The 23,499-nt window shown below is 33.6% G+C and overlaps 1 protein-coding gene across 2 annotated transcripts in view; it reads left to right on the top strand.

Moving 5' to 3' along the window:
• Positions 1 to 23,499, top strand: part of LOC137625848 (uncharacterized) — a 197,763-nt gene that overhangs the window by 158,856 nt on the left and 15,408 nt on the right. For both annotated transcript variants that reach the window (XM_068356751.1, XM_068356750.1), the window contains exon 2: positions 1,670 to 2,835. In XM_068356751.1, the coding sequence (XP_068212852.1) occupies positions 1,670 to 2,835 (1,166 nt within the window). The remainder of the gene's footprint in view (positions 1 to 1,669; positions 2,836 to 23,499) is intronic.

Genomic DNA, 23,499 nt, shown 5'->3' with positions numbered 1-23,499 from the left:
ATATATATATATATATATATTGGTCAGCGTGCGGTTATGAAAACTGGCCAAACCCCCGTCATGAAGAACATGGCTGAGGCCTTTGTAATGCAATGGACTAGAAATGGCTGCATTTGTTGTTGTGTGTGTATATATATATATATATATATATATATATATATATATATATATATATATATATATATATATATATATATATATATAACGTATGTATTTTCTTATCGAGAGCCATTTATAAGACTGTGAACTACATTTTAATACTTCCATTACTAGATTTGCTTGGCAATAGAACAATTTAAATAAGGGGCAAAATTCATTTTTAATACTCTTAAAATGTTCGGAAATGTTGGCAATAGTTTGGAATTATACCTTGGCAAAAAATGCGTTGCCCTACAAAGATCCTATTTGAACCCCCTAGCCGGGAATTCATGGGATACTTACTGTGGTCCTTCATCAGGTTTCATTTGGGGAATGAAGTTCAGTAATTAAGAAGCCTGTGTATGTCAGTGCAACCAATTGGTATTAGTGTTCAGTTTACCCTCTTGCATAAAGATAGGCGCTAAATCCATTTGAAGGTTTAAAGGTTTAAGGTTCAAAGGTCTAAGGTTTAAAAGTCTAAAGTTTAAAAGTCTTTAGGTTCAAGAGTCTGAGGTTTAAAAGTCTAAAGTTTAAAAGTGTAATGTGTAAAAGTCTTAATGTTCAAAGATCTGAGGTTTATAAGTCTAAAGTTTAAAAGTGTAATGTGTAAAAGTCTTAATGTTCAAAGATCTGAGGTTTAAAAGTCTAAAGTTTAAAAGTGTAATGTGTAAAAGTCTTAATGTTCAAAGATCTGAGGTTTATAAGTCTAAAGTTTAAAAGTGTAATGTGTAAAAGTCTTAATGTTCAAAGATCTGAGGTTTAAAAGTCTAAAGTTTAAAAGTGTAATGTGTAAAAGTCTTAATGTTCAAAGATCTGAGGTTTAAAAGTCTAAAGTTTAAAAGTGTAATGTGTAAAAGTCTTAATGTTCAAAGATCTGAGGTTTAAAAGTCTAAAGTTTAAAAGTGTAATGTGTAAAAGTCTTAATGTTCAAAGATCTGAGGTTTATAAGTCTAAAGTTTAAAGGTCTAAGGTTAAAAGGCCTGTGGTTTATAGGTCAGGTTGAATGGCAGAGACTGGGGACAGTGATAGTGCCTTCTAAGACGAAGTCCTAGAGACTGACCATATATACATATGTTGAACATCCATTCCCCTCTCCAGTCTCCACAAAAGCTAGGACCAGAGAGGGCCAGGCAGTGGCTGCTGATGATTTGACAGGTAGGCCTATAGGCACCCTAAACCTCTCCCCACCCCATCCCTAGCTCACAAGGATGGTGAGGTTGCAGACTCTACAAGAAACTATTGAGCTTGTGCGAGTCTCTAACCCCAATTGCCCATATTTTTCTCCTCATTCAACCTAATTTTCTGTTTTTTTACTTATCATCAGTGAACTTTTGGAAAAGGCCTAAAGATATTGTGGTATGACGGGTTTATACCTTGCAAATGTGAATAAGTTGAATATCTTATATCTATTTTTTATGCCATAGAAGGAAGGAAATTGTAGATTGTAGTTAGTCTGAGCCTTTACATTTTTTTTTTATTGAAATATCAATAATATTTCTCAAAGCTAATACTATTCATTTTCTTCTCACAGGGAAACAAGAAGTGTCCAGCCAGCTATAGTCTATGGACGGACCTGTGAGGAACTACCTTCCAGCTCCCTGCGAGGGCCAAGTCCAAAAGTTTTGGCTGCTTTCACCGGACCAGGTGGTGGCTTGGCGTCTGTCAATCGCGGCGGACATCCACCTCTCCAGCGAGATGAGCCTGACCTCGACTACATAGACGCTGACGACGCCACATCGGATGCTCAACCCAATGCCTACGTAACTTCGCAGAAACCGCCACCACGTAAGACCCCCTATGCTGATGTGGCCGCTTATTTTCGAAAGCGTGATCCTAGATCGCCCTTGAAGCAGAGGGTATTTGACACTGTTAGTGGAGGCCGTAGTATGGACTCTTTAGAATGTGAGGCCCCTTCGTGGAGAGGGGAGGCCCCATCTCCCCTTTCTCCACATCCAGGACGGGCGCCTCCCACTGCATTTCTCCAATTCGGTGATGGGCCCCTCAATTATGGCCTTACCCTCCCCCCAGCCGTAGCAACGTCAGCGATGGATGAAGCTGACGGTGGTGGTGCCACTGATGGTTGTGCTTTTGGGAGTAATGGTGTTGGTGGTGCTAGTAGAAATAGTTATAGCGTTAATGAGAGGGTCCCTGTTGGGTATGTTGTTAACCATGCCAATGGCAGTGCAGAGATTGGGGAAATGTTTGGGGTTAATAATTGTGATACCAACAGTTGGGTTAGTCTTAATGGTAGCAGCAGTGGTGGCATGACGTCGCTTGATCAGAGAATACAACAAACAGACAACATGGGTATGGTTGAAACGGTTCTTATAAGTCGTCAAGAAGAAGGTGGTGGGACGGTCAATGAGTTGGTGATGCAGCCAGCCATGACCATGAACACGTCAGCCTCTTTAGATGACAACCTTAATCCACTCGTAATGATGGACTCAGATCCTCACGTTTTATCCCAAAGCAAAAGTATTCCTTTAGATAACAGGACTTCTGATACTACACAGAGTGACGCGCTAGTGACTGACAATGCCGATAGGACATGTGAGAATGGAAACTACAACCCGGAGGAGAATGGCCATCCTGGTAGTGATGATGATGATGATGAGGGGGACCCCAGCACCTGCGGCCTGGCTAGCCAGCGAGCCAAGTTCCTGACGCTGGATTTGGTGGAGGCTGGGGCAATGGCAGGTCAGTCTGCCTTGGACGACGTCCCCTTCTAACCACAACAAATCAAAACTTCACTTCAAAATAAAAACAAACTAACATGATCCATCCATCCACCCACCCACCCATCCATCCATCCATCCATCTTAAGACGAGCACAGTTCACATATCCTGAGGGGAAATTGATCTCTTCTTTCAACGCATGATTATGTTCTCTGCTGAGCACTTGTGAAGAGGAGGATGCGGGTGACGATGATGATGATGATCATATTTGTTACCTATGACACTTATGATTTGCTCAGTTACTCTGACTATTTACCTTGTCACCTTGATAAAGCAAATATCTCTATTACTTCTAAATAGAATTAGCTCTAGAATTGATAGAGGATGGCCTAAGCATGACTGCACTTCTGTGTACGTGCATTTGTAAACAGACGCTTGCCGACGGAGCTACTATTAACAATGCATGCTACTACAAGTGTAACAACTTGTGTTATCTACTGATGATATTTACTGTGTATATGTTGTATGTGCATGTGTGTGTATATAATTTTTTTTCAACTTAGTCAATCGTAAGTCGATAGTGAACACTCGCATTACTTGAAAGTCACGAAATCCCAGAAGACAGATACCATTGGACATTGGAATTGCTGGCACATCTTGCTCCTAGGAACTGCACCCTGTCATAACCGTATTGCGCTATGAGTAACCAAACAGATAGCGTAGGTAGGAGAGATGGTGGGCCGAGCTACGCACAGTATCTCGCCTCGCAGTAAGGGTTTGACAGGGTGCACTTCCTTAGACTAAAGTGTGACTGGAATTCCTGTGTCCAGCCGTACATTCATTTATTCTCTAAATTCTCCAGATTTTATTTTGTTACTGTACTTTAGAATTTTGGGAGCTAGTGTGGTACAGACCTAGAAAGTAAAATGAAGGTTCCTCTTTTGCTTAACACTGACGAAAATTTGATATTGACATTCAACGTTGCATTGTTTCCACTCCTTGCTAAAATAGTCGGTTGGTAATCAACTGTATGAAAGATGACCAGATGACATTTTGATCTGTTGAACCCTACAGCATTAAGTGGCATGCAGTGTATACCTGCTTACATATAACATATAATGCTGTAGTGTCAGTACACTACTGTGATAGCCTGGTTCTACTATCTCAACTAATTCTCTTTCGCCTGGTTCTACTATCTCAACTGAGAGATTAAACCCTAAGGTTCTAGCAACAGATGTATGGAGTCCCCTTCCATGATTTTATAGTAATTAACGACCACAAGATGAACATTTTGATAAGGGAACGTCATAATTTATACAACGGTATTTGTATTATAGGATTTTACCTGTGATTCATATATTTTGCTAAACTGATAGATAGATAGATATATATATATATAGATATATATAAATATATATATATATATATATATATATATATATATATATATATATATATATATAATATAGATACATATAAATATATATATATGTATATATGTGTGTGCATATATATATATATATATATATATATATATATATATATGTGTGTGTGTGTGTGTGTGTGTGTGTGCATATACTGCATATTATATGAACATATATATGCATATATAAGTATGTATGTTTATATATATATATATATATATATATATATATATATATTCTACACACACACACACACATATATATATATATATATATATATATATATATATATATATATATATATATATATATATATGTATATATATATATATATATATATATATATATATATATATATATATACACACACACAAATCATTTATATATTAGTTTTTCTATCAAGTACAATTGCTCTTCAAAACATCTCTCAAAAATTTGAATATAGTCTCTCATACAGATGGTTAAGGATTTACCAGGGGATTAAGAAACAGTTTGTTGACCCAAGTGCCTCTAGTAAGCTGTCCTGTATTTTTAGATAGGAATTGCTTTTTCTGCGTTGCACAAAGTGACGGTCAGTAAGTAAGGGGAAGGAGAGGCTGGTTTTGCCTTTTAAATTCGATATGGATTCGATCCTAAATCTTGCTAAAAAAGGAAAACAAGAAACGTGGGCTATGAGAGAGCAAAATATCAAGTTCGAACAGTGTGTATACGAATTGAATTGATGATATTGATTTAAAGATTTTAGCTTTTTGAATCACTTTTAAATCAAGTTATGTCTTCAAGAAAAGCTTTAATATGTGGATTCAAAATGATGGAGAAATGGCAGAAAGACTAATTTAATGGTGAGTCATCTACAAAAACATTTAAGTTTAAAAAAAATTACATTTCATCACAAAGGGTGAATAGAATTGAATGAGAGAAACGATTATAAAATAGCTAATAAATGTGTCCTTAAAGCTAGACGTTTGATATTGTAATGGGGTTATCATACAGTTGTCAAGATTGACATTATAGAAGACGGAATTAAGTATGAACTACAGAAAGAACTATGACAAGTTAAAAAAGACCATTGATAAAATGAGGGAAAGGAGAATGTAAAAGAGAAGAGAACCATAGAAAATTCGAACAGGAACAGAGACATATAATAAAACTTTTAACAACTAATAGAAAACACCCTTACAGTAAGCTGGCATTGTGTATAAAGAAAGGAGTAAAGCTGTTAACAATGATATACCAATAGAATCTTATACTACATTGCTAATTATATTAGTGATTTCATTAGAGGTGGCGAAAGATGATCCAGTGTACCGAGAAAACGAATAAGGCTTTAAGAAAGGTCACTTAAAATTAAACAGTTTAGAAAGTGAACGTTGAGTAACACTGATGGCTTTAGCAGCAGTGGAAGTTAAAGAGCAGACATCTCTTGAGTTAACAATAACAACAACAAATGCTGCAGTTTCTAGTCCACTGAAGGACAAGGACTGAGACATGTCTTTATTCATGTCTGGGGTGTGAGCAGTTTCATCACCACTGGCCATTGCGAAATGGTGATGGTGGGAGAGACTATACTCAGATTGCTTACAGCAACCTATAGTCCATTTCTTTTAGCGAGGCATATTTGCACCGACTCGCAGCGGTGCCCTTTTAGCTCGGAAAAGTTTCTGGATGGCTGATTGGTTGGACGAGATAATTCCAACCAATCAGCGATCACGAAACTTTTCCGAGCTAAAAGGGCACCGCTGTGAGTCGGTGCAAATATGCATCGCTAAAAGAAATGGACTATAGTATGGGAGGCACTAACTGATACAGCTTTGCCGATCACAATACATAAATCCTTTCACCACATAAAGTTCTCGAGTTAACAATAAGGCACAAAGTTAGCGAAAGACAGTAGCCATTGCTCCTCAAGATTGCAATATGTATTAGATAACTTGACAAGGTATATTTGCATGAATCATAAGGACCTTGTGAGCTGTGAATACTGGCAGAGCATTTTATTAGAGAAGTGAGCTGGCCGTAGATGATTAGGAGCTTTTGGAATTGTTACGAAGAGTGGCTGAAAAGGGGTGGTGAAAAGTAGCTTTTTTACGTGGAATGCAAGCTTTTACTGTATATATATATATATATATATATATATATATATATATATATATATATATATATATATATATATATATATATATATATATATATATACATATATATATATATATATATATATATATATATATATATATATATATAAATATATATATATATATATATATATATGTATGTATATATATACATATAAATATATATATATATATATATATATATATATATATATATATATATATATATATATATATATATATATATATATATATATGTATGTATGTATATATATACATATAAATATATATATATATATATATATATATATATATATATATATATATATATGTATGTATATATATATATATATATATATATATGTATATATATATATATATATATATATATATATATATATATATATATATATATAGATAGATAGATAGATAGATAGATAGATAGATAGATAGTTATCCGTAGAAATAAAATGGAGGGAATTTTTTTGTTTACGTGATTGTTTTTGTTTTTAACACCAGGTTTGCTTCTTGGAGATAAAAGGAAATTTTCAAACGGACTGCCTTGAATTTACGGGGAAAAGTCACCAGGCGAAAGAAGATTGACCTGAAGTAGAGCCTTCAGTGATGAGTATTTCCATTTACACGACAGATTTTTTTTTTTTGATTCGAATTATGTGTTAGGTTAGGTGCAGAGAAATCTCTAAAAGTATTATTTTTACTTTTTTCAAGATTTTTTATGCTTTTTTTAAAACATATGAAATATATATCAAGGAATTTAAAAGTTTGTTTACTGATTTTCAAGTAAATCTTAGTTATTAATCCTTTTCAGTGATGATGTATGAAGGTATTGTATGATTTGGTTATCAGTTAGTCTAGATAAGTGATTATCAGTTGCAGAATATACTTTATTTTAATTATTCGACTTCAGAAATTCAAACTTGCAGATTTTTTTTTTCATGTTCAACAGGTTGACATTAGTCGTCTGTTATATATGACAGGTTTATTTTAACGTTGTTACTGATCTTAAGATATGATATATTTTTTGTTTTTATTATTTCTCATATATAGTTAATTTTCTTTCCTCACTGGGCTATTTTCCCTTATTGAAGCCCTTGGGTTTATAGCATCTTGTTTTTCCAACAAGGGGTTGTAGCCTAGTAATAATAATAATAATAATAATAATAATAATAATAATAATAATAATAATGTAAGCTTTGGAAATTTAATCTCACTGTCTCATCTAGAAATGTTTTTTTTTAAGATACAAAATTACCCATGCTTTACAGTACTGTGTATGCTTTTGTGTATGTTTATGTAAATGTGTCAAGTTAATGTGAAATTGCTTTGTGTATGCGCTGCATAGTCCTAATTTAGAAGTTATAGATGTGTTAGTTTATATGAGGTTTATGTTGTTAGCTTTAATTTTCTATATATATATATATATATATATATATATATATATATATATATATATATATATATATATATATATATATATATATATATATATATATATATATATAGTATTGATTCATTAATTTTATTCAGTTTAAGGATTTTTTTAACCCTAGGCTCAACACTGGTGACTTCTCTTTGACGGGTAATTTCGGAGAACTTTTCATAATCATTCGGACACTTTACCTATGAATCGTCTTTGGATGAACGAAGAATTTTGGAAAGTTGTTTCTGGACGCAATTTTTGGGGGTTTCAAATGAGTTTTTCTGGACGCAATTTTTTGGTGTTTCAAATGAGTTTTTCTGGACGCAATTTTTTGGTGTTTCAAATGAGTTTTTCCGGACGCTATTTGGTGTTTTAAATGAGTTTTTCTGGACGTATTTTTTTGGTGTTTCAAATGAGTTTTTCTGGACGCATTTTTTTGGTGTTTCAAATGAGTTTTTCTGGACGCAATTTTTTTGTGTTTCAAATGAGTTTTTCTGGATGCAATTTTTTGGTGTTTCAAATGAGTTTTTCTGGACACAATTTTTTGGTGTTTCAAATGAGTTTTTCTGGACGGTATTTTTTGGTGTTTCAAATGAGTTTCTCCGTACGCCAACTTTTTGGTGTTTCAAATGAGTTTTTCTGGACGGTAATTTTTGGTGTTTCAAATGAGTTTTTCTGGACGGTATTTTTTGGTGTTTCAAATGAGTTTTTCTGGACGGTATTTTTTGGTGTTTCAAAAGAGTTTTTCTGGACGGTATTTTTTGGTGTTTCAAATGAGTTTTTCTGGACGGTATTTTTTGGTGTTTCAAAAGAGTTTTTCTGGACGGTATTTTTTGGTGTTTCAAATGAGTTTTTCTGGACGGTATTTTTTGGTGTTTCAAATGAGTTTTTCTGGACGGTATTTTTTGGTGTTTCAAATGAGTTTTTCTGGATGCAATTTTTTGGTGTTTCAAAAGAGTTTTTCTGGACGGTATTTTTTGGTGTTTCAAATGAGTTTTTCTGGACGGTATTTTTTGGTGTTTCAAATGAGTTTTTCTGGACGCAATTTTTTGGTGTTTCAAAAGAGTTTTTCTGGACGCAATTTTTTGGTGTTTCAAATGAGTTTTTCTGGATGCAATTTTTTGGTGTTTCAAATGAGTTTTTCTGGACACAATTTTTTGGTGTTTCAAATGAGTTTTTTTGGACGGTATTTTTTGGTGTTTCAAATGAGTTTCTCCGTACGCTATCTTTTGGTGTTTCAAATGAGTTTTTCTGGACGGTAATTTTTGGTGTTTCAAATGAGTTTTTCTGGACGGTATTTTTTGGTGTTTCAAATGAGTTTTTCTGGACGGTATTTTTTGGTGTTTCAAATGAGTTTTTCTGGACGCGATTTTTTGGTGTTTCAAAAGAGTTTTTCTGGACGGTATTTTTTGGTGTTTCAAATGAGTTTTTCTGGACGGTATTTTTTGGTGTTTCAAATGAGTTTTTCTGGACGGTATTTTTTGGTGTTTCAAATGAGCTTTTCTGGACGGTATTTTTTGGTGTTTCAAATGAGTTTTTCTGGACGGTATTTTTTGGTGTTTCAAAAGAGTTTTTCTGGACGGTATTTTTTGGTGTTTCAAATGAGTTTTTCTGGATACAATTTTTTGGTGTTTCAAATGAGTTTTTCTGGACGCAATTTTTTGGTGTTTCAAAAGAGTTTTTCTGGACGGTATTTTTTGATGTTTCAAATGAGTTTTTCTGGACGGTGTTTTTTGGTGTTTCAAATGAGTTTTTCTGGACGCAATTTTTTGGTGTTTCAAATGAGTTTTTCTGGATACAATTTTTTGGTGTTTCAAATGAGTTTTTCTGGACGCAATTTTTTGGTGTTTCAAATGAGTTTTTCTGGACGGTATTTTTTGGTGTTTCAAATGAGTTTCTCCGTACGCTATCTTTTGGTGTTTCAAATGAGTTTTTCTGGAAGGTAATTTTTGGTGTTTCAAATGAGTTTTTCTGGACGGTATTTTTTGGTGTTTCAAATGAGTTTTTCTGGACGGTATTTTTGGTGTTTCAAATGAGTTTTTCTGGACGCAATTTTTTGGTGTTTCAAAAGAGTTTTTCTGGACGGTATTTTTTGGTGTTTCAAATGAGTTTTTCCGGACGCAATTTTTTGGTGTTTCAAATGAGTTTTTCTGGCCGCATTTTTTTGGTGTTTTAAATGAGTTTTTCTGGACGCAATTTTTTGGTGTTTCAAATGAGTTTTTCTGGACACTATGTTTTGGTGATTCAAATGAAATTTTTTATTTTACGCTATTTTTCAGGTCTTTCAAATGAAAGTTTCTTTTTTCTTTTTTTGGACCGAATTTTCCATGTCTTTCAAATTAAAGTTTCTTTGACGCAGTTTTTTTTTATTTTTAAATAAAAAATTTTCTGACCGCAATTGTTTGTTTCCAAATTCATAATCCAGCATTTTCTTCCGGAACCATTGAAAAATAAAGTTTTTGAAAGTTTAGGAACTTTTCAGAGAAATTTCATATTGAAACCGACTTTCCGTGACATTGGTTTTTTTTTTGCTAAGGATTTTCTCCAACTTCTTCCTTCGATGTTTTGCATTTGTCTTGGGGTCATATCTTGCCTTTGGTTACAGTATCTCTCTCTCTCTCTCTCTCTCTCTCTCTCTCTCTCTCTCTCTCTCTCTCTCTCTCTCTGCCAAGAGATTTTTATACTCAATGAGGGAGCTCTGTATTTCAAAAAGACTTGAATTACTTATTTTACGGGTTGCTTATCCGGTCCTATACAGCAGGAAAATCCTACTCTCTACAGGACCTCCACTGCCATTTTATCATGTTAAGTTTGTAAGCATTCAACATTTCTCCCTTTCCCCCTATCTGAGAGTTAGGCAATACTGCTGGGAGTGCCCGGAAAGATATAAGCTATGTATATATATATATATATATATATATATATATATATATATATATACATATATATATATATATATATATATATATATATATATGTAGAATATATATACATATATATAGAATATATATATATATATATATATATATATATATATATATATATATATATATATATATATATAGAATATATATATATATATATATAGAATATATATATATATATATATATATATATATATATATATATATATAGAGAGAGAGAGAGAGAGAGAGAGAGAGAGAGAGAGAGAGAGAGAGAGAGAGAGAATTGCTTTTTATTTTATAAGGAAGATGGTCTTCAAAACCTTTAGGATATTTTTCAACTTAAGATTAAAGGATCATTTATGAACATACATGAAGGTACGTAGTGTGTAGTATAAACGAAATGCGTAATTGCTGGTCTATGATATTTGTTACTGGGTTGTCCTGTAGTTAACGTCCTGCCTGGTGATCGCCAGACTGGGGTTCGAGTCCCGCTTAAACTCCTTAGTTCCTTTGGTCGCTGCAACCTCACCGTTCTTGTGAGCTCTGCAACCTCACCGTCCTTGTGAGCTCTGCAAACTCACCGTCCTTGTGAGCTAAGGATGTGGGGTTTGGGGGGAGCCTATAGTTTACCTGCTGAGTCATCAGAAGCCATTGCCTAGGTCTCCTGGTCCTAGGTTTGGTGGAGAGAGGGATTGGGCGCGGACATAGTCGCTTCAATCTCACCATGTTAGCTAAGGATGTGGATGTTTTGGGGAGCCTATATATGTACTTGCTTGGGTGCTGATCATGTATGTGGTCAGTCTAGGGCATTGTCCTGATGTTTAGAGCAGTGTCACTATCCCTTGCCTCTGCCATTCATGAACGGTCTTTAAACCTTTAAACCACACGTGCTGATGGGATTTCTTAAATTATAACTTAATGAGCAGGGTATATCTTGCACACTGGTATGCGATATTCTGCATTACAAACTTGAAGAACTGACCGTGTTATACATCTTGGTATAAGTATGAACTTTTGAAAAACATTAGGAATTTCCTTTTTTCATAATGCACTTCTTTCTCTTTTATTTTTGCCGGACTGTTCAATTCCATGTGTATACATTTTTTAATATTCATGTGTACCGTAGTAGTATATTTTTTTTGTATTAAACAGGTGTATCGTAGTAGTATACATTTTGATTATGTGTATTATTACATTATTATCTTGCTACCAATTATAATTACTCTCGGCTCTCGCCATTATTTTTCCTTGTTCTTCAATACTTTTAATAGTGGATTTACTATTATAATTGTTTTGATGGGTCATAATTGAACGAAAATTTTGCTTTAGGTATTTACATACGTTCTAGTCAGTGACATATATACTGTCAGGCCCCTTTATTATAAAGAGCAAGTGTTTGGCTACACACACATACATATATACATATATATACATATATATATATATATATATATATATATATATATATATATATATATATATATATATATATTGTGTACGCGACCCGTCTAAAAAGACGGTTAAATATTTGGATAATATGCACGCACATGCACCCCTTTCTCACCAGGGTAAGGCCATTCTCTCTCTCTCCCCTACGTGAGGGACGGGGAGAGCTGAGCGTGACAGGAAATATGCTGTGTATGTATGTATATATATATATATATATATATATATATATATATATATATATATATATATATATATATATATATATATATATATAGATCTCCAGACATTTGCTCTTTATTATATAGGAAAGATGTTCTATTCGGTGACTTATTTACTGTTTTATAATATATTTAATTTTCTCCCATAAACCAGAATAAATTCATCCCTCCTAAACTGCATGACGAGCATAACTCTAAGCAACGTTTATAAATGCTTCACCTCTTCTTTCATAAACACAATAGATTGAATTGAGATGATTTGGTTGTGGTTCAATTCTTGCACCTTCGCACACTCACAATCTCAATTTCAATCTGGTGTGAATTGTAAATTTTTACTTGCTTGCACTTTAAATAGAACTTAGAATAAATACCGGTTGTTTAAATTTCAGTTTTCACATAGACTTGTGGATACAGTGGCTTTGCTAGTCTCTTTAGATTAGCTTGGCCTTATGCCAATACGGTTGGATACTGTTTTAGCAGGCCTTATTGTGACCGTTTGCTTAACTCCAACGTGAATTCTATACGATTTCATAATAGATTTCATTGGTATATTATGAATTTTGTTTAGGTATCTTTTCATTGATTATGAATTTTGTTAAGTTATATATTCATTGATTTATTATGAGTTTTGTCAATTTATCTTTTCATTGATTTAGTATGAATTTTGTTGTTATCTTTTTATTGATTTAATATGAATTTTGATAAGTTATCTTTTGGTCAAATTTTAACTCCCAAACTGATTTATTATGCTTTCTAATCTCTTTTTTTTTTTTAGTCCTCTTAACACATTGATCTATTTGATGTGGTTAGTGATGTTCATTTCGTTTACGATCAAACAAAAGATGTTTTACGAAGAAATATCCAATGGATGAAAAATACCTTCCAATTCATTTTTTTTTTTTTTTTTTGTGATTCCTTTCTAACTTAAATTGTCTTTCATCTGTAATATCTTGTTTGATTTTATTTTGTATTTAAATTTCTCAATTTTTTGTTAAAAGATTTTATATTTCTTTTGGGCATGTTTTAGCAATTTTTTCTTTTTTAATTTGTAGTTTTCGTATCTTGGTAAAATATTTTTTACCAAAATTGTTAGTTATAAATTGTAGTTTTTGAATTTTCAACAAATATTTTTAGCACATTTTTTTTTTAATTGTAGTTTTCGTATTAAAAAATATTTTAGTATCTTTTTTTATATTGTCTTTTTTTTATTTTTAGCAAATATTCTTATAAACTTTTTTCAGTTATAGTTTTCTTTTTTACAACAAATATTATTAGTACATTTTTTTTTTTGAATTGTAGTCTTCGTATTTAAGAAATAAACATTTTAGCAGCTTTTTTTTATTATTTTTATTTTTAAGAAATATTCTTATCAACTTTTTTTTTTTAGTTATAGTTTTTTTCTTTTTTTTTCAAAAAATATTTTCAGCATCTTTTTAAGTTGCAGTTTTCTTATTTTCAACAAATATTTCCTCCTCAAATTTGTGCGAAATTTGCTGCATGTTTGACCATTTACCAAACTGAATTCTCTGGCGATTGTAGCGAACTGGATAATAAGTTTTTGTTGTGGAATTCATACGTTCTGGCGATATTGGTCCGGTGAAATGTTTCATCCCTTTGGGGAATTTCAAGTGTTTCATTTACTATATATACAGTATACACTCGAACCTCGTTGTAACGGACAGATAAGTGGGAGTGTCCGTTATGAAAGGCAGGATTCAGTCAATAATAACTTGAGTGACATACGGTAGAGCTTAAATCTTTTGCTCGACCTTGACCTTGACCTTGGCGTGAATTTTGACCTTGACCTTGGCGTGAATTTTGACCTTGACCTTGGCGTGAATTTTCATACACTCAAATATAAAACAAGTTTAAAGTCTCTGTGACAACGATGTCCAAACTTATGGCTGATTACGTGAGTTGGACATTTTGCTTGACGTGACCTGGACCTTTGACCTTGACCTTCCAAAATTTTATAATTTCCAGCTTTTTACATAGTTAATTCCTGCAAGTTTCACTACTCTACGATTAAAATTGTGACCAAGAAGCTGTTCACAACAAACACACACATACACACACACACAAACAGGGGTGAAAACCTAACCTCCTTCCAACTTAGTTGGCGAAAGTAATTAACACACGAGCCTCGTTGTAACAGACAAATGGGGGGGGGGGCGGTTGTTGGATGTCTGACATTGCCGATTGTCCGGTATAAAAGGCGGAAATAATAATAATAAAAATAATAACAATAATAATAATAACAATAATAATAATAATAATAATACCGTCTAAGGATCGATTTCTAGGTTAATTATAATGTATTTTTTCAAAAAGAATATTTGAATAGCGAACTTTTTCGTGATTACTGGTTCTTTGTAGGCAACTCGATGTCACTCCTGTGTATAGGGGTTTTGGGTTGAAATTCGATGCTATATCAGTGCGGGTCGCTTTTATAATGTGAAATATAAGGCCTCGAGTAAATATTTTATTTTTTTCACGTACATTTTTTTTTCTTTTTTTTTTTTGTCAGGTTTATTTTCATTATCTCAAATTAATTGTGCAAATGGAAATATTGACTGACATAAATTTTCATTTTACTCCGTATTTGTTTATTTTGCCAAATTTTATTTTCATTATCACAAATAAATTCTACAAAAGAAAACATTGAATGGCATAACTTTTTATTTTACTCTGTATATTTGTTTATTTTCTAAATTTTATTTTCAGTATCACAAATAAATTATACAAATGAATATATTGAATGGCATAACTTTGTTATATCTATATTTTTTTTCATTTTTCTAAATTCATTTATGTAATTATATGTGTTTTTAGATATTTATAAAGGCTATTTACATTGACAAAGAAAGTAATACACAACATTCATTCGTTATTATCTAATACAAGACACACCTAAAACCACGAAATTATGGAGTGGAAGAAAAACTAAATTATGAAACATGCGCTGCGTGTCCACAAGGCACCAGAGTAATTAAGGAAGGTGAAATGGCCTTCATTAATATCTAATGATGAGTACAACACAGGAATGACATTCGGAAATTGTGGAAGAGGTAATTTCGTTTCGTGATAATGGAGTGTTGACGTTAGAGACATCTTTGCCAGATAGCAGGATAACGTTTCATTTTCTCGTCATTAATATTGGTAGGATCATCGAACGTTTATATACGTTTCTCGTAATTAATATTTGCCAAGAACATATATATTTGATGGATTTCAGATACGTAGAACATTTACTTTACGTGCTATTAATCACTATTCCTGTCGCTACAGGCGTTCCGTGGTTCAAATCCTTAGCCGACCAGTCTGAGAGCCGGATACTTTGCTATCCGTGTAGACGTCTCAGGATTGTGTATGTATTCGACGGATAGGTTTGCTTAAAAAGCAAATGGGTGTTTATAGACAAATACACGCACAAGCAAACCCACTCCAACACCTAAAAAAACATAACAGACATCTCACACATCTCGAACTGTCGACCTAACCGCGCCAGGACTCCTCACTGCTGGGAGGAAGGATGCTGGTGACTGGTAAAACACACGAACATACGCTACCGGGGTTGAAGCTATGTCAGGCAGGGCAGCCGATCGGGACTACGGTCTATCTCAAAAGCCAAAGTAAAGTCCTTCAAAATGAAGGCAACCGTGCTTACCCCATACAAATTGGGAAAAGTCCGTTAATAGAAGAAGTTGGATTTTTATTTTATTTGAAAATAAGAAATCGTAATTTTGTTGGTCTTTGTGTACAGTTACACACTAGAATTCCTACCACACCTCACTCCGGAGAAGTACACCCTGTCACACCCTTACTTCACGGTGAGTGACCAAACAGATAGTGTAGGAAGTAGTAAGAGATAGCAGAAGTGGTGGGCGGGGCTAGACGCAGGCTCTCTCCACGCAGTAAGGATGTGGCTGGGTGTACTTCCTCAGAATGAGGTGTACCAAGAATTCCTGTTTTCATCTGAACATTGGGATATCTTCGGTCATGTTGAGGTGATGAAAGTGTGCATACCATGAGCATTAATGGTCAATGTAGGGTATTTAATCCGTCTCTTATATCGGCGCCAATGTTTTGAAAATAAAACATGTGTCCAGAGAACTAGCAAAGGGTCACTATGGACAGAGATATTTTTTTTTTATTTAATCTAATATTGTTACTTAACGGCATTTACAAAAATGGCATTGCAAAGTAAACTTGAAACTATGAAGCCCAAGGCAGATTTTTAAGCAGGTTTTGATATTAAAATCTTTCGTATTGTTAGTATTCGAATGACTCAATTCCTGGCGCTTTCTGACAAAATGGAATGAATACTTTTTTTCCCGTTCATTATTGTGTGAAGTTCCCAAAAAAATTATGTGGCTGCCTGGTCTAACATGCACCTTGAGATTAGCAGACTGATAAAATTCATGTAGATTAATCCCTTTATCAAGTTTATTTCACCTTTACATTAAATTCTGCAGAGTTGAAGTAACCCATATGTTACATGTATACGTGCAAAAATGTTCATAAATTAGAACTAATAATCTTATTGATTCTCTATCCCACGGATTCTTCTTTGGGATCTTAAAGTCGAGAATCAAGTAATTTGAGCAGTTTTATGTGTTTGTATATATATATATATATATATATATATATATATATATATATATATATATATATATATATATATATATATATATATATGTATATATATATATATATATATATATATATATATATATATACATACATACATACACACATATATATACATATACATGTATATATGTGTGTGTGTGTGTTCTTAATCCTATAACAGACCACATTTCAAAGGGCCTGATTAAGACATGCATTCTCGTCTCGGTGTATAGATAAGATGTTAATGAGACGGATATTGCTTACAAGAGCCTTCAGTCTTTATCAGTTGCAATAAATTCTGGTGCATACGAAAGTAGTTTGACTGGAAGAACTGCCTATTGATGTGCGCATGCGTCGAGTCAGCGATTGGGCGCTTACATTGCCAGAAAATTTATAACAAAGTTATTACTATCTCCGCCAACGAAGTTGGAAGGAGGTGACGTTTTCGCCCCTGTTTGTGTGTACTATATCTTTGTGAACAGCTTCCTGCACGCAATTGTACTCGTCGAGTAATGAAACTTGCAAGGATTAACTGTTATGTAAAAAAAATGGAAATGATTAAATTTTGGAAGGTCAAGGTCAGAGGTCAAGCAAACTGTCCAATTTACATAATCAGCCATAAGTTTGGACATCGTTGTCACAGAGACTTCAATTCAAACTTTGTTCATATTTTAGTGTATGAAAATCCACGCCAATTATTACATGTTAAGGTCAAAGGTCAAGGTCGAGAAATAAGCTGCTGCGGCGGAGGTCTGCGCTCGACTGAGTGGCCCTCTAGTTTTGCATTCGTGTTGGGTAATTTTGGGTTAGCAAAGGTTGCCATTCGTCTTACATGTTTTTCCACTGGTTGGAATACAGGATGATTCTGTTGCATATATGACCAAGGTAATAAGGATATTATGCAGGAGGAATGCAGATGGCTCTTCCTTTTACAGGTTTGTCGTGTGCGGGACATTATTCAATGGCCTCTAGGTCCGGCTAAGACTTACCTTGTCGTCTCCCGTTATATCATCTTCAGATGGTTTGACGCACTTATCAATCATTGTGTATATTTAGATAAAAACACTTCTAGTTTTATCGCGTGTTTTTTTCGTGTGAGAAGTAGGGACTTTTTGTTACTACTTTTTGTTATCGTTTTGTATTCTTGTCAGTGCTCAAGGTCCAGATATATCATTAACATCTTTGTTTAAAAGAATGTAGGTTCTTTAGTAAACGTATCAATGCCATTATCACTCCGGTTTTTGTTCATGTTACGTCTTGCAATCATGACCATTATGTTATAGTCTTGTAAACAATTTGTAACCTTACGCAGTTGAAAGGATTGGTTCTGATCCTGCAAACTAAATATAATGAATCGCGTTACTTTTTTATGGGGTTTTCAGTAAGACCTCAATGGTTTCCGATCCTATTTCATAACTTTTCATTCTATTCAAAGTTCCGTGTAAACCATTTTGCATTTAAATGTACCACCACACTCTTTCAAAGCAGCTCCCCGGGGTAGCTCTATATTTTTGCATTCTGAATTTCCATTGCATTTTCTTCAGCTTCTTCTCCATTCGCAATCTGGGTTTTCTGACCTTTACATATGTTATTTAATTCTTTTCTGCCAGTCAATTTCCCTGTCATTAAGTTTTCCATGCCAACGCAAGAGGCCGTGTGTTGCATAAGGCGAGACGTTCTTAAACGAACGAATCTGGGTTCTCGTTTGCTGATGCAGTTTCTAAAACATGGTAGGAAATTATCTCCAAAATTATCTATGCTCAATGTTACCAGTTCATCTCCCATTAAATTAGTAGCTGCGATAATTTTCTGTGCCATAGAATTTGCAAATAATGCTTATTTATTATCTTCTGCTAGTCTAGTTATTAATAGAATTGTAGGTCTTTGGTGCTGAGCTTAGTGAATGCTTACCTCAACTCTTAAGTAGTCTGGATAGATTGTAGCGAAATTAGTAGAATTTTCCTTCCATTTCTGTCGTTTTAATGATGATAAATATTGATTCTTAATTGGTATATCCCAACAATTGTCCTTTATTTGCAGTAAGATACTGAATAAAGTTCCCTTGAAATACCCCTTAAAACACCAATTATTTGGATAAGAGATGTAGACACCACTTTCAAATTTTGTCCATCTTCCTTGGACATTGATAAAAACCTGGTATATTAGCGGTTATTCACACATTGAATTAATTTACTTCACATTTAACTCTTAGATGAAAGTATTCAATGCCAGGCTAAACCGAGCTGTATTAGACCCAGTAATGTCCATCCTCCTTGGACATAGATACAAAACTGATATCCTAGCGGTTTCTCTCCCAATAAACTAATTCACTTCACATTTAACCCTAAGATGAAAGTATTTAATGCCAGGTTAAACTGAGCTGCAGTAGACCCAGCAATGGGATGAAGGCAAGGGTGAAACGTTACCTGGTTATTACTAATTGTTACAGGGGCCATACGGTCTGCAGCGTTGTTTGCCACAGGACTCCTGTGCAACAGTATTATCTGCGGCGTCACGGCTGGAATTTCAGGTACTTTTGTTGATTGAGAGCAGTAAGTCATTTCTTCGTCACAAGGCTTGTGAGTCCAGCACAGAATAAACATGCGGTGCATGTGTAAGCGAATGGCTTGCTTTTTGTTTGTTTACATGTATGCCGTTTGGCTTCAATATGAAAAATAGTTTTCAAGCACTGATGAAGTAAGTTATGAAGACCTGCTATCCTGAGATTATTTCAAATCTGGGTGAGATGGTTCTTCAGCATTTCAATCTTCCTTTATAAGTTAACCATGCTACATAAGGCCAAACTTCTGGTTTTAGTTATTTAATACTCTTCAGAACCAAAGTATTATACAGAAGGTTGGGACGTAATGTCAATAACATATGTCATTTATTGTACTATTTTATGAAAGAAAATTTTTCTGAATATTATTTAGATCATGTAAAGGATGAACACAATTGAACTTTCGAATACTGATATAGAACAATGTAGTACTGTAAAACTATGATATAGAAACACCGTTCCTTGGTATTATTGAATTACGATAACGAAAGGGGATAGTGTGGAAAATAATTGTTAGGCACATGAACTATACCTACTCAGAACTTACAATATTTATTGTTTTTGCACAGCCTATGGAATGCCATATACTCTACCCAAAATGTTGATATTTGAAAATTTGGTGTTATAAAATGTCAACAACATAAAACCGCTGCAAATGGAACATTTTGTATAAGTTATTTTTCTGAATGGTTGTTGTTTGTGTTGTAAAATAATTTAGTATTGAGTGAAAGCTTGAATGATAATTGTGTTAATGATATATTTTCATCTTTTAAGTATATAGTCTGGTTTTATTATCTTCTTACTCTCGAGGCCATTTGTCGTCTGTATCAAAGATCTCTTGACAATCTTAAATACAGCACATTGCTACCCATTCATATTGAGTAATGTTGCCCTAACTCAATACTGTTTTTTACACCAAGTTCACTTTTCATTTGACATTTTACTCAATTTATAGAAAAGAAATAAGAAATGTTTCAAAAAGGTTCTCAACTCATAACAGTTGTGTTTTTAAGAAGTTTAGGCAAAGTATCTCAAAGAATCAAGAGACTTTAGACAAATCCAAGCTAACACACTAGCCTGCAAATGCCCAAAAAACTTTCAAGAAACTAGTTCTTAGTGCTTTGTATCTACATTGTGTAGGTAACACATGTGTGGTACTAGTGCTGTACTGAATAATATTGTATTTTCTGCTTAAACATAAGACCTCGTGCTATTCTGAAGGTGCTTAGGGCCTGGAGAGTGTCTGATGCGCTGTACTGCAGTCATCACTGATGGGCTGTTACAATGGCCACCAACCCCTATTATTATTATTATTACTATCCAAGCTACAACCCTAATTGGAAAAACAAGATGCTATAAGCCCAGGGGCTCCAACAGGGAAAAATAGCCCAGTGAGGAAAGGAAATAAGGAAATAAATAACTGAAGAGAACAAATTAGCAATAAATCATTCTAAAATAAGTAACAACGTCAAAACAGACATGTCATATATAAACTATTAACAACATCAAAAACAAATATGTCATAAATAAACTATAAAAAGACTCATGTCCGCCTGGTCAACAAAAAAGCATTTGCTCCAACTTTGAACTACTAGCTGCACTGCGCTTCTTTCGTCTTTTCTTACCAATACAGGGTTTCTCCCAGTCGCTCATATGCACTGTATGGCCTCCCTGGCCCCTGTGTCAGATTATAGGAACCAAATTACATACATTTGTTATCATGTAAGATGTATGCTGGGATGGTGGAGGAATGATCAGTGAATATTTGTAACTGAAATGCTGCCCTGTATGTACTGTTGAAACTGTATATTAGCTTGCTGTGTTGAAAAAAGTCCCAATTCTTCCAATGAAAATTATTATAGAATCCAGAGGCTCATTCATTTCTACTATTTTCCTTTGTTATTGCTGTACTTTGTGCCATAGTTATCTTTATTGGATGTTCGTAGTTCTCTCGGACTCGCATTGGTATTTAGTTGGTTGATATAATCTTAGATGGTATCCATTATTTAGATTTATAATACAGTATTGTTCTTTGTACGTGACGTAATCAATTCCTTCTTTCTATTGTATGTTTTTTTTTTTTCTAATTAACACATTGCAGAATAATTCTTCGCTCAGTGGTTACTTTCCTCTTGGTAAGGGTAGAAGAGACTCATTAGCTATGGTAAGCAGCTCTTCTAGGAGGACACTCCAAAATCAAACCATTGTTCTCTAGTCTTGGGTAGTGCCGTAGCCTCTGCACCATGATCTTCCACTGTCTCTTGCTTGAGGGTACACATCAAGGACACTCTTCTATCTCATTTCTCTTCCGTTTTTAAAGTTTTTATAGTGTATATAAGAAAGATTTGTATTAATGTTGTTACTGGTCTTAGAATATTTTATTTTAATTGTTCATTACTTATGTAGTTTATTTCCTTTCGTCACTGGGCTATTTTTTCCCTGTTGGGTCCCTCGGGCTTATAGCATCCTGCTTTTCCAGCGAGGGTTGTAGCTTAGCTAATGATAATGATAACAATAATAACAGAGGAAAAGGTTCTCGTTTTCTTTGCTTAGTGATTACCATGCTCTTGGTTGGTTACCAAAGGAAGTAGGCTTAAGATATACCTTTTTCGCAAGAACAGCTTGAAGTTATCTCGGTTTCTTGTGTTCCATTGCCGGCCATTTATTCACTTCGTAGTTTGACTTATTTGATAATGCCTTATCCTGTAAGTTTGTGTTCGTTTCTGCACCTAAGATGTATTTTTTTTTCCATTGCTGCTTCACCCGATACAATTCATCCTCTCTGGTACTGTGGTTAACGTGTTCGCCTTGCGTTCGCATGGCAGCAGATCGATCCCAGCCTGGGACCGTGAGTTTAAGCTGTTTACTGTTGAGGTCACTGCTGTGGCTGGGCACCACAATGGGAGAGTTGGGCTTGCCCGGCTGACATTCTGGTGAGCATCTATGGGGTTGAAACACGAACTAAAACCAGACACCTTTACCTTTGTTTTGCTCTTTCCCAAATGAACCTACGAATACTAAAGGCATTCCAATTCCTGGTTTAAACCAGATGTAGGCCAACAAATTTTAGTGTCTTTTTATCACTGAGTTTTCGTGCCTGTCCTCAACTTTAAAAAAGTTTAATCTACGTATTTTACACAAAAGTGTATTTTCTTTTAATTTTTACTCTTACTGAAGCCTGTATCTTTCAGATTTTATAGCTAAGATGGTTTGTGTCATATCCTCCTTTTCACAGGGCTAGTAAATGTATTGTGATGTTCTAGCAAGTACACATAACCCTCACCTGACATAGCTGTTTCTTTTCTCCACTATTATTCAAAAAAAGGCTCCAAAAAAGACGTGTTTGTACTTTTAATATATGATCGTCGATAACCTTAGCAATGGCTCCGCCAGTTAGATTTATAGATCAATTAATCCTCGTTGGCTTGATTCACTGAAAGAGAAAACTTGGCATGGAGCACTGTTTGGTGTGTTGAGAAAAGGGATTTAGTTTTATTCCTCAATTAAAAATGTTGGACTTTAAAGTATGTAGATTGTTTGTGAATTTATTTTGCAATGGTTTATATATATATATATATATATATATATATATATATATATATATATATATATATATATATGAATATATACATATATATTATATATATATATATATATATATATATATATATATATATATATGATATACATATATATATATAATATATATATGTATGTATATATATATATATATATATATATATATATATATATGTATGTATATATATATATATATATATATATATATGTATATATATATATATATATATATATATATATATATATATATATATATATATATATATTTATATATATATACTGTATATATATACATACACGCTGTATGCACATATCAAGTTATGTTTTGTGTGAACTTAGTTATTGTTACTCATATTTGTATA

This window comes from Palaemon carinicauda, chromosome 33 (assembly GCF_036898095.1).
Source record: "Palaemon carinicauda isolate YSFRI2023 chromosome 33, ASM3689809v2, whole genome shotgun sequence".
Taxonomy (NCBI): Eukaryota; Metazoa; Arthropoda; class Malacostraca; order Decapoda; family Palaemonidae; genus Palaemon; species Palaemon carinicauda.
The sequence above is the reverse complement of the archived record's forward strand: the minus strand, read 5'-3'. Positions and strand labels throughout refer to the sequence as shown.